This window comes from Panulirus ornatus, chromosome 64 (genome assembly GCF_036320965.1).
Source record: "Panulirus ornatus isolate Po-2019 chromosome 64, ASM3632096v1, whole genome shotgun sequence".
NCBI lineage: Eukaryota > Metazoa > Arthropoda > Malacostraca > Decapoda > Palinuridae > Panulirus > Panulirus ornatus.
Window position 1 is genome coordinate 14462064 of NC_092287.1, and position 13781 is coordinate 14475844.

Consider the following 13781-nt stretch of genomic DNA (forward strand, 5'->3'; position numbering starts at 1 on the left):
CTCTCAATGGAAATTGGGAACCAGGGCATTTTAAAGCGTTGGGGTAAAACCAGGGAAAAAGTTTTTTGGGTGGGGGGGGGGGATGTAAAAAATGGAGTTTTGGGGTTTTCGGGGAAAAAAATTAAACCTGCCCCGAATTAGCGACGGGATTTTGTGAAAAAAAATGGGGCTTTTGGGTTTTGGTCTTTCCCTTTTTGCGTTCCTCGAACACTTTGAGGGGGGGGGGGTTTGGTTGTTATTCCCATTTTTGGCAAAGTTAGGGGGGGGACGAGGGGGAAACAAAAAAAAGGCAAAACAGTATGAATTTTGAAAATTTGTTTTTAAAATATGTATATTTCTGTGTGTTTTTTTATTTTTTGGGTGTACTTTGAGATTTTTACCCTGTAGGTATATTTCCCGTGGGGGGGACGTTTTTTTATATAAAAATAATGTGATTTGGGGGGGTTTGGGGCCCAACTCTTTCGTCTTTTCCCCCTTGCGAAACCCTCACTAACCGGGGGACACGGGGGAAAGGAAAGCAAAATAAAAAAAGGGAAATAAATTTTAATTAAATATATTTTTATATTTTTAATTTTAAAATTTATATTATATATATATATATTTATATTTTTTAAATTTATTTATTTATTTTTATACTTTGTCGCTGTCTCCCGCTTTTTGCAAAAGGAAAGCGAAGGGAAAAACAGCCCAAAAGAAATGGCCCAACCCCCCCATAAAACATGTTTATCTTAGGGTCCACACACCCCAAAATACATACCTAACAGCTTTTCCAGGGTTTTTCCCCAGCGCTTTAAACATCCCTTTTTGATTCAATCCACTGACGAACGTCAACCCCGGTTTTACCACTCGCTCCAATTCACTCTTTTCCTTTGCCCCCCTTTTCACCCTCCTTTGCATGTTCGGGGCCCCGATCACACAAAAATCTTTTTCACTTTTTAAATCCCCCCTCCAATTTGGTCTCCCTTTCCCCTCGTTCCCCCACCCCCGGGACAATATACCCTTTTGGTCAATCTTTCCTCATCATTTTTCTCCATGTTTCCCAAACCCCTTTCCAAAAAAACCCTCTTCTGCTCTTCAACCACGTCTTTTTATTTTTCCCCAAAAACTCTTTTTCCCTTACGTTACTCATTTGATTAAACCACCTTAAAACCCCACATTGTCCTCCCAAAAATCTCATTTCCCGGGACATCCATCCCCGGCGCACCACAACTTATCCATTGGGCCCCGGGGTCGCAAAAACATTTCAACATTGTTGGAAAAACCCCTATTCCCTTTAAAATACCCATTTTTGCTTTCCGAGATAATTCTCGACTTCCAAAACTTCTTTTTAAAGGGGGCCCCGAATTTTCGCCCCCCCCCCCACCCCATGATCCCCTTCCGCTTTTTATGGTTCCATCCGCTGCCAGATCCAAATTTCCCCGATATCTAAAACACTTCCCCTTCCTCCCCGTTTTTTTTCCATTCAAACACCCCCCAATTGACTTGACCCCTCAAAAAATAAATGTACCCAATAACCTTGCTCTTATTCACCCTTTACTCTTTTAACCCTTTTTTTTTCCACACACTTACCAAAACTCGTCACCGGGTTTTTGCAGTTTTTTCACATGAATCACCCCCCCAGCGCTGTATCATCAGGAACAACAACTGCTCAAATTCCCAAGTCTCTATCCCCCAAAAGGGTTTACTTGCCCCCTTTCCCAAAAATCTTGCTTTTTCCTCCCTAACAAACCCCCTCCATAAACAAATTTAAAAAAACCTTTTAGACTCACACACCCCCGCCCCCAAAAACCTACATTCACTTTTGGGCCAATCACTTTCCCCTCTTCCCACACGTAAACCTTTCCTTACATTCCCCGATAAAAAATTTTTTACGTTTCCCAAAAACTTTCCTCCCACCAACCCTATTTTTCCCTTTAAAACTTCCAAAAGAGCATCTCTATCAACTTTTATATATGCCTTCTCCAGATCCAAAAAATGGGGAATACAAAAACCCTTTGCTTTTCTATCATTTTATATATATATAATATTAAAATATATATATATATATATTAATTAAATTTTTATTATTTTATATATATTATATTATAAATTATATATATTATATATATGTTTATATATATTATATATTATATATATATATATATTTGTTTATAGATACGGTTGTTAGGGATGTGCAATGCAAGAGTTTTGGAAAGAGGGGCAAGTATGCGTCTGTTGTGGATGAGAGAGCTTGTGACAGGGTCAGTTGTTGTTCACTCACATGATACGCGTCTGGTGGCTGATTCATGTTAGAAACTGAAGGAAGCTGTAACTGAGTTTGGTAAAGGTGTGTGAAAGAAGAATGTGAGAGTAAATGTGAATAAGCAGCGAGCTTTATTAGGTACAGTAGGGTTTAGGGTCATGTCAATGGAGGTAAGTTTGAATGGAGAAAAACATGGAGGAAAGTGAAGTGTTTTAGATATCTGGATGGATTTCGCAGTGAATGGAACCATGAAAGCGGAGTGAACCATCTGGTGGGTTAGGGGCCGGGAAAAAAAATTCTGGAACCTTGAAGAATGTGTGAAGTCGAAAACATTATCTCGGAAAGCAAAAAATTATGTATTGGAAGAAATAAGTGGGTTCCACAATGTTTGTATGGCTGCGAGGCCATGGATAGAGTTGTGCGCAGGAGGTGGATGTGTCTGGATAAAGAAATTTTTTAGGACAAATAGGGTGGTGTGAGGTGGTTTGATCGATTAAGAGTAATAATAGAGTAAATAAAAAGAGAGCGGTGAGAGAGCAGAAGGAGCGTGTTTTGAAATGGTTTGGTCACATGTAGAGAATGCGTGAGGAAAGATTGACACAGGGAATAATGTGGTCAGAGGTGGAAGTTAACGAGGAGAAGTGGGAGACCAAATTGGAGGTGGAACTATGGAGTATAAAGATTTTTAGTGTGATCGGGGCATGAACATGCAGGAGGGTGAAAGGCGTGCAAGTAAAGAGTGAATTGAACGATGTGGTATACTGGGGTCTGACGTCGATGTTAATGGATTGAACCAGGGCATATGAAGCTGGCGTCTGGGGTAAACCATGGAAAGTTCTGTTGGGCCTGTATGAGCGGAAAGGGAGCTGTGGTTTTTGCTGCGTTATTACATGGCAGCTAGAGACCTGATGTGAACGAATGAGGCCTTTGGTGTCTTTTCCTAGCGCTAACTCTCACACATGAGGGGGGGGGCCTGTAATTCAAGTGTGGCGAGTGGCGATGGGAATAAATAAAGGCAGACAGGATGAATTATGTACATGTGTATTATATGTATATGTCTGTAGAGTATAATATATGTATACGTAGAGATATATATATATATAATATATAATATATATATATAATATAAATAAAATATATATATATATATATATATATTATATCATATATTATATATAATATATATATATATAAAATAAATATATATAAATATGCATATATATATATTATAATATATTATATATATATATATATTATATAATATAAATATATATATATATATATAATATATATATATATATATACATATATATATATATATATATATATAAATATAATATATATATATATAATATATATTATATTATATATATATATAATATATATATATATAAATATATACATAATTTGTGAGTAGGGGAAGAAAGAGCTTGGTAAGTGAGTCAGTTGTTGTTCGCTGATGATACAGCGCTGGTGGCCTGATTTCATGTGATAAACTGCAGAGGCCGGGGTGACTGAGTTTGGTAAAGTGTGTGAAAGAAGAAAGTAAGGGTAAATGTGAATAAGAGCAAAGTTATAGGTACAGTTAGGGTGAGGGTCATGTCAAGTGGAGGTAAGTTTGAATGGAGAAAAACATGGAGGAAAGTGAAGTGTTTTAGATATCTGGATGGATTTCGCAGTGAATGGAACCATGAAAGCGGAGTGAACCATCTGGTGGGTTAGGGGCCGGGAAAAAAAATTCTGGAACCTTGAAGAATGTGTGAAGTCGAGAACATTATCTCGGAAAGCAAAAATGGGTATGTTTGAAGAAATAGTGGTTCCAACAATGTTGTATGGCTGCGAGGCCATGGATAGAGTTGTGCGCAGGAGGGTGGATGTGCTGGAAATGAAATGTTTGAGGACAATATGTGGTGTGAGGTGGTTTGATCGAGTAAGTAATAATAGAGTAAATAAAAAGAGTGCGGTTGAGAGAGCAGAAGAGCGTGTTTTGAAATGGTTTGGTCACATGTAGAGAATGAGTGAGGAAAGATTGACAAAGGGAATATATGTGTCAGAGGTGAAGTTAACGAGGAGAAGTGGGAGACCAAATTGGAGGTGGAAATATGGAGTAAGAAAGATTTTGTGTGATCGGGGCATGAACATGCAGGAGGGTGAAAGGCGTGCAAGTAATAGAGTGAATTGGAACGATGTGGTATACTGGGGTCGACGTGATGTTAATGGATTGAACCAGGGCATATGAAGCGTCTGGGGTAAACCATGGAAAGTTCTGTTGGGCCTGTATGCGGAAAGGGAGCTGTGGTTTTTGTTGCGTTATTACATGGCAGCTAGAGACTGAGTGTGAACGAATGAGGCCTTTGGTGTCTTTTCCTAGCGCTAACTCTCACACATGAGGGGGGGGGCTGTAATTTCATGTGTGGCGAGGTGGCGATGGGAATAAATAAAGGCAGACAGGATGAATTATGTACATGTGTATATATGTATATGTCTGTGTGTGTATATATATATGTATACGTTGAGATATATATATATATATATATATATATATATATATATATATATATATATATATATATATATATATATATATATATATATATATATATATATATATATATATATATATATATATATATATGCATATATATATATATATATATATATATATATATATATATATATATATATATATATATATATATATATATATATATATATATATATATATACATATATATATATATATATATATATATATATATATATATATATATATATATATATATATATATATATATATATATATATATATATATATATATATATACATATTTGTGTGTTGGGGATGAAAGAGCTTGGGAAGTGAGTCAGTTGTTGTTCGCTGATGATACAGCGCTGGTGGCTGATTCATGTGAGAAACTGCAGAAGCTGGTGACTGAGTTTGGTAAAGTGTGTGAAAGAAGAAAGTTAAGGGTAAATGTGAATAAGAGCAAGGTTATTAGGTACAGTAGGGTTGAGGGTCAAGTCAATTGGGAGGTGAGTTTGAATGGAGAAAAACTGGAGGAAGTGAAGTGTTTTAGATATCTGGGAGTGGATCTGGCAGCGGATGGAACCATGGAAGCGGAAGTGGATCATAGGGTGGGGGAGGGGGCGAAAATTCTGGGATCCTTGAAGAATGTGTGGAAGTCGAAAACATTATCTCGGAAAGCAAAAATGGGTATGTTTGAAGGAATAGTGGTTCCAACAATGTTGTATGGTTGCGAGGCGTGGGCTATGGATAGAGTTGTGCGCAGGAGGATGGATGTGCTGGAAATGAGATGTTTGAGGACAATGTGTGGTGTGAGGTGGTTTGATCGAGTAAGTAACGTAAGGGTAAGAGAGATGTGTGGAAATAAAAAGAGCGTGGTTGAGAGAGCAGAAGAGGGTGTTTTGAAATGGTTTGGGCACATGGAGAGAATGAGTGAGGAAAGATTTACCAAGAGGATATATGTGTCGGAGGTGGAGGGAACGAGGAGAAGAGGGAGACCAAATTGAAGGTGGAAAGATGGAGTGAAAAAGATTTTTTGTGATCGGGGCCTGAACATGCAGGAGGGTGAAAGGAGGGCAAGGAATAGAGTGAATTGGAGCGGTGTGGTATACCGGGGTTGACGTGCTGTCAATGGATGGAATCAAGGCATGTGAAGCGTCTGGGGTAAACCATGGAAAGCTGTGTAGGTATGTGTATTTGCGTGTGTGGACGTATGTATATACAAGTGTATGGGGGTGGGTTGGGCCATTTCTTTCGTCTGTTTCCTTGTGCTACCTCGCAAACGCGGGAGACAGCGACAAAGCAAAAAAAAAAAAAAAAAAAAAAAAAAATATATATATATATACATTATTATTAGGTTTAGTTGGGTTGAGGGACAACCAATTGGGAGGACAGTTTGAAAGGAGAAAATCTGGAGGAAATGCATTGTTCTAGATCTGTGGTAATGGATTGAGCGGCGGATGGAACCATGGAAGCGGAAGTGAGTCACAGGGTGGGGAAGGGGCCGAAGGATCTGTGAACGTTGAAGAATGTTTGGAAGGCGAGAACGTTATCTCAGAGAGCAAAAATGAATATGTTTGAAGGAATAGTGGTTCCAACAATGTTATATGGTTGCGAGGCGTGGTGTATAGATAGAGTTGTGCGCAGGAGGGTGGATGTGTTGGAAATGTGTTGTTTGAGGACAATATGTGGTGACGTGGTTTGATCGAGTACGTAATGAAATGGTAAGAGAGGTGTGTGGTAATTAAAAGAGTGTGGTTTAGAGAGCAGAAGAGGGTTTATTGAAATGGTTTGGTCACATGGAGAGAATGAGTGCGGAAAGATTGACAAAGATTATATATGTGTCAGATGTGGAGGGAACGGGGAAATGTGGGAGACCAAATTGGAGGTAGAAGGATGGAGTGAAAAAGGTATTGAGTGATCGGGGCCTGAACATACAGGAGGGTAAAACGCGTGCAAGGAATACAGTAAATTGGAACGATGTGGTATACCTGGGTCGACGTGCTGTCAATTGATTGAACCAGGGCATGTGAAGTGTTTGGGGTAAACCATGGAATGTTTTGTGGTGCCTAGATTTGGAAAGGGAGCTGTGGTTTCGGTGCGTTACACATGACAGCTAGAGACTGAGTGTGCACGAATGTGGCCTTTGTTGTCTTTTCCTAGCTCTCTCTCTCTCTCTCTCGCGCGCGCTGGGAGGGTGGCGCTATTTCTTGTGTGGCGGGATGGCGATGAGAATAGATTAAGGCAGCAAGTATGAATATGTATATATCATGTATATGTATATGTCTGTGTATGTATATGTATGTATACATTGAAATATATAAGTATGTATATGTGCGTGTGTGGCCGTGTATGTATTTAGATATGTATGTGAATGGATTTGGCCATTTTCTCGTCTGTTTCCTTGCGCTACCTCGCTAACGCGGGAGACAGGGACAAAGTATAGTAAATAGATAGAGAAATGAATCTATAATATGTACCACGCCCTGCTCCTATATATGCATACTCAGACACACTTATGGACCCCAGCATAAGCCAGATACAAATTTATCAACCTTGCCCGAGGGAAGGATGAACACCTGTGCTGGGTTTTGACCGAGTTGCGTGCCAGGGATTGTATCCCATGCCGGTCTAACTCCCTGCTGACCCGTGAAGATTCATGGTCAGTGAAGCCAGCCACTTCACACCGGAGGCCTGTGTGTGTTTGTGTCTGTCTGTCTGTCTGTCTGTCTGTGTCTGTGTATTTATATAAATATGCACATACCTACAGGCCCAACTCTGATGTAAACACATTTGCCCATAATCGGTGCTTTGGTGTGAAAATTAAAACATAACTCTAAATAATTTTTCTACTCCTGGTTTCACTGGCCCTTTTAAGTTGTCCGCACGGTTGCAAGCTTCCTTTCCTGCAATTAGATATCGACGATGCTTCGAATTAGTGTAACAGTCTTCCCCAGAATAACCCTTCAACCGTCATCTTCCCAAAAACCTTTACCTTCAAACCTTATCTTGCAGTGATATACATCCGGTCATACTATAACGTACGTTGCACTTGAAGTTTACATTGTCTGTTGTTCTATCGTTCCAGGCGCTGAACAGGGACCCGCCGCTAGGCCGTGACATCTGGAGGGTCAAGGTTCAGGTTCGTGATGGACAGCGGGTGTCACCCTCCCTGGCAGCTGTCTCCAGAGCCTCCAGACGACCCAGGGTCACCCACGGTCAGTATGGTATCACCCCCCAAGACCCTGATACACCGGCAAAGACCCCGTCTCTAATGACAGAGAGACCCACTGTTCTGGTACAGAGTCGTTATATCCAGTCACAGGACCCAGAATTGGCAGGACAGGATCAGTATATCCTGTGGCAGGATCCCAGTTCAGAAGGGGGTCGATATTTCCTCGCTCAGGATCCGCTGATGCCTTCTGAAGTCACCTTGACAGAGGGGAAGGTAAGCGAGGTGAAGCATACGGAAGAAAAGTTTAAACTATACGAAAGACAAAACACAAGAGAAAGGAAGGGACAAAGGACTGCTTGGAGGGCTGAGGACACTCGGAGGTACCTTGTGCACGACAGAGGTGATGTGCACGAGAGGAAATACAGCAAGAGATCTGGCAGAACTGAGGATATAACCAAGTCCAAAGTTCCGAGGAAGAAAAGTGAATTCATTCAGAAAAGGAGAACGCTGGAGCGGAAGAGGATTCTGCGAGACAAGAATCACCGTAATACCAAACAAGAAATGTGTGCAAGTACAGAAAGCGAGATATGTAGAGGCAGAAAAACCGGCGGCGCTGGGACGAAGAGATTGGAATTACCCAACATATCTTCACGGACGAGTTACGGATCTCAGACCAGGAGTCGTAAAGTTCACCAGAAGTTAACAATCCTCGCAGCGAGGCAGGACCGTGGAGAGTTACCGGAACTCACCCGTGTGGTCTTTGGTGACCAACCCTCCGAGGAAACTAGCACGGAAGGCGCTGCCAGAAGACCAAGACCCGCCAAGTTAAAGTTTATGACTCGTAGGAAATATCGTCGCGTTAGCGTCCAACGCCAACTTTTGTCTTTCAAGGGTAATCCAGAAATTCAACCAGTAAAACAAGTTGCCAGAGACTATGTAGGTATGGCAAGAAATGAATTATCATCAGATCTTGAACCTGGACTCAGGTATTTTGTTAGCGAAGTCTTGCCTTTTACAACGAAGTTTCCCTTGGAGGATAAAGAGGGACATTTTCTCAGCCCTCGTGCATCAGAATTCACAGGCGCGTCTGCCTTAAAGAAAGAATCTGACTCACCCAGTGGTTCGAGCGGTGTGGTTGCGGAGGACACAGAGACCACCAGGGAATCGCGGGATGGAACTGACTCTCTCGATGGCTCAGGCAGTATGGCGGTGGAGGATAGTATAACAATAGAGGAAGGTAATTCAAACCTGGAAACCACAGGAGCAGCCATCAGTAAACGTGAGGTGAACCCACTGACGGTGAAGAAACAGCAGAAGAAACTGTCGGAGAACACCCGCTACGTCAGGAGATTCGGACCTGATGGCGGAGGTTGTTGGGATTACGGTGCGTTCACTGCGAATGCCGAAGAGTCCCGAAAGCGAATGCAGCAGTACCTTAAGGAGATGAGGAGCGACCAGGTGCACGTGGCGGAGACTGTGGTGACGGTGGTGGTGAAGGACATCAACGACAACGCTCCAGTCTTCCCCAACGTCACTATCTACGGCGAGGTGCAGGAGAACGGCCCCATTGGTGAGTATTCAAAATACAACATTTCTGTTGTTGCACTCATCTCTGATGTAAGTGGACCGATTTAAACCCCTTTGGTCCGTAGGAGGACATGCAAGTGGTATAAACTGAAGTATGACTAATGACTAATATGTGTTTACTTGTTCATTAATTAGTCCCTCGCTGAAACGGTCACTTGACTGACTTTATTTCTAAATTTAATAACAGATACTTAGTACCGACAGTACCCATGTCTCGAATGCTTTGTATACTGTCCAGTTAGTATGCCTTTTAACTGATCGTTTCTCAAGACGGATATATCTGTATGCCTCTTTCCCTTCATGTTCATTGCGTGTGATGCTACGATGCAGTAGTCTTCCCTGTTAGAAGGTACGTTTGTTATTTCGTATATATTGTAATACAAGTTAATGCTCTTCATATCTTTAGGTTTTACTATTGTGCGTGACACCGACGACTATCACAGATAATGTCATACACGTGCAATATTATAGGTGGTAAGTTGATTGCAGAAAAGAAGACAGGGAAGGGTTGTGACGGTAGCGAATTGAGCCAGCAACGTAGCACTACGGCTATTGTGTTCCATTCCTTGGTCAAGGTTACTTTTTTTTTTTTCTGCCTCACGAGCACTTCGGTTGTTGGTATTCATTCTGCACACACACATACGCACTCACACACACACACACACACACACACACAAACACACTCTCTCTCTCTCTCTCACACACACACACACACACACACACGCACACACACACCGTCTCCCACATAACACAACTGACAACACGTAGCTCCAACAATCTTTAATTCTGCATTACGTATTTCCCACTTTACATGGACGGTAAACCGAAACAATGCCACAAGTCGAGGAGAGCTGTATGGCTCCCAGGGGCCTCCTTAACTACCACCAAGAGACCGGACCCACCCACCCTTCCTGACGCTGCTTCTAGACTTCGTTCTCTCTCCATCTACTTTTGCAATATTTACGGTCTTAAATCCAACCGTTGTTTCTGTTGAACACCGTTTCTATCTTTTTCTTCCTTATCCACTTTCTCTCTGAAGCCCAGAAGTCCTGTGCTGACACTCTTCTCGGAACAGTCTCTAAGTATTAATTCTTACTATTGTGTCTGCTTCAAGGACATTGTCTGTGCAATGTACTCTAAATAAAGTAAAATTAGGGAAACTATTACCCGCCTAATGGATCTCGAATATCCTCACCTCGATGTACTCTAGCTAAGAATATGTTAACCCCGTAAAGCTTTCTTCTTATATTCCCGTCCCCTCCCACTTCCTTTAGCTTTGTACAGCTCTTCGGGTATTTGACTTCCTACCACGAATCTCTTCTTTCTTCAAACCAAATTGCTGAACACCTCTACAGTGGGGAATTTCAAAGTATGCCGTAAAGATTGGCTTTGCCCAACCTAGGATGATCCTTGTGGAGTCGGGGCCTTTCTTTTCCCCTCCTAAGCCGCCAGGAAAATGAAAAATAGAAAAAAATCATGGAGAAGTTCTTAACCTTTGTAGGTATAGAGTGGGTTTCGAGAGACCCTGATAGCTAGCTATATACAGATGCCGGACTGGTTATCAGATATCGAAAAAATAGGATTAGAGAAGTGTTTTCTCTCGTGTCTATTACGTGATTATTACGTGACTGTTACGTTCTTGAGTTATGAAGATGTGTCAACGATATACTTGTTAGCGAATCTGAAGGTTCCAGAAAAACATTTGGTGTAATTGTTACTTTGAAATATTTGCGTGATCCTTTTATTTGCACCGTTGGTCGTATTGTTTATTGCGTTCATTTGTTTATTTTCACTGGCTCTTTCCTTCCGTATGTCCTTACAATATTTAGGAATGGCAGTGTCTTCCTCCGTGGGTGAGGCTGTTGGATTACATTTTGTTACGTTATGCAAGTTACATAGAGTGAAATGTTACGTGGTGCGACTGTAACGATGTCTAAATTTTACATCACCAACCTATTGTAGCGCCACTTGCCCGTCATGTGCGTGTGTGTGTGTGTGTGTGTGTGTGTGTGTGTGTGTGTGTGTGTGTGTGTGTGTAATACAGAGTTTCAGCAGTATGCGTCGTTACAGCTGGCCACGTCACACTGAGCAGCATGAAAAGCAGCTTTCGTTAACGAGCCATATGGGTTCGTTAACGAACCATGTTTTCATTAGCCTTATCAAAAAAGTGTACGAGATAATCAGTACACTCATTTGCCAAAGGTCAGTATACGCGCATGTCGTACCCATGGCAGTCTATATTACCGAAAAATAAGTGTATGAATAGCAAAGGCTTTGTATCCAGCAAAAGCTTGGCGTGATTAGAGTACTGGTGGAAGGCGATGGTAGCGTAGGTGACTCACTGAAGTTTTAGGCGCTCAGGATCGACCGAGATGTAAATAACGGAAGATAATTGTAAAAGTTTGAATCCATTACTGAAGTGATGGTTGTTGTGGGGATACCCAATTACTACTTACTGAAGGACGTTTTGCGTGTGTGTGTGTGTGTGTGTGTTGTCTGTCTGTCTGTCTGTCTGTCTGTCTGTGTCTGTGTGTGTGTCTATGTGTGTGTGTGTGTGTGTGTGTGTGTGTGTGTGTGTGTGTGTGTGTGTGTGTGTTGTATATATGGTAATGTGCTTGAAGATAGAGGCAGACCCCCATGCATATGGATCGGTCCATTAAACATGAGGATAATGTGATGCACTAATGGCACTGGGAGGTAAAGTGTTTCAAGAAGTCATTATCACGTCACGTCTGTCCCCTAGTGTTCCAGCACAAACGTATTAGTTTAACCCTTGTAAGGTTGAATAGTCTCAATGTCATTCTCCTGATTCATATCAGATATCAAGAGATAAGTGCTAGAGGAGAGAGTTCCCTTTAGTGCCTATTACGTGATAATTGGGTGACTGTTACGTTCTCTGGGTGTTACGAGATGTGTCAGTAATATGCTTGTGTCATCTGGTAAATAGTATAGTTCCTTACCTTTTTCCCTGCTTGAGCACTGCTATAACACCTGGACTCGTTATCTTGGCTCCTGCTTGCCCAGTCTCAGGGTACAAGACGTAGCAGCAGTTAGAATTTTAAGGGAGCACGTAGTGTGCGCCAGCTCTTGCATGCGTCCCACAGAGACTCATAAACTTCCCGCCCAGTTTATGAGTAATCCAAGAAGCCCAAAAGAAGTTTCCGCTAGATAACTGGCAGTGCTACTGGGCCAACCCCCTTCAGACAGGAAGACATGAAGAAGTCGAGAGCTTAGATATTAGAAAAAAAAATCTACCTTAGACACACTCTTATAGCTGCAAGTTAATGTAATCTCTTTTCTTACTATTTTTACACACACACACACACACACACACACACACACACACACACACACACACACTTTCCATTACTGTAATATGTGTAATACTTCAGCTGCGTATTGTCAGACGAATGGCTGCCTAAATTCAGTAAACTGTTCTTTGTTTTATCATTATGTGATGGCACACATAAATCACTCATCATTTCTGGCTTGGATGAAGATCGTACACCACTTAAATCAGAAGAGAAAAAGATGGAAGGAATTGTCAGTGAAAGATTGCTTGAAGGTACACCATTGCCTGACACCATTTATACGATTAAAGAGATGAATCGGCTGCTATGATGAAGAGGTAAGGGGACGACCAGCTATGCTTACGTTTCATTTGGAGTCAACTCGCCAGGAGGTATGTAAGCAGGCTACGAAACTAAAAGGCAAGGTGGAATTCAGTGATAGACTGAGGGAAGAAAAGAGGAAAAAGCAAAGAATACGGTCAGAAGAAAAAAAAACTGGACACTCCAAATCAGGCAAGGGAACGGAGCAGCCCTACAGGCACCTCAAACAGGGTAAGAATGTTAGGGGATAACAGATTATTAGTAAATAGTAGAGCTGGGATTTAGGTATTTTACAAGGGAAAACGCAAATGATGTTGCTGTTGAGGCATTAAAGTCCACTAAGGATATACGATCTCCACTGTTCTGTCTAGAAGGGTGAATGAAACCAAGAAGGGAATAAGAGGACAAAAAAGGAGAAGAAGGACTGCCCTTAATAAGAGGCAGACATAAGTGGCAAGAAACAGGCAAAGGATGGCCTACTCTGACGGTACATAATGGAAAGAGTAACTTTAGGAATGTAGTGTATGGTGGTACTCATAGTATATGATATATAATCTTCCATATAATTTCAACAATACAAAAAAATATACAGAGACAAGAATGAAGGCATAGAAACAGTAAAAATAGTGATATATATATATA

At 41.3% G+C, this 13781-nt stretch overlaps 1 protein-coding gene across 1 annotated transcript in view; it reads left to right on the forward strand.

Moving 5' to 3' along the window:
* LOC139746244 (uncharacterized) overlaps positions 1-13781 on the forward strand; it is a 1225703-nt gene that overhangs the window by 733598 nt on the left and 478324 nt on the right. The window contains exon 6 of the mRNA XM_071657250.1: positions 7825-9511. Coding sequence (XP_071513351.1) covers positions 7825-9511 — 1687 coding nt within the window. The remainder of the gene's footprint in view (positions 1-7824; positions 9512-13781) is intronic.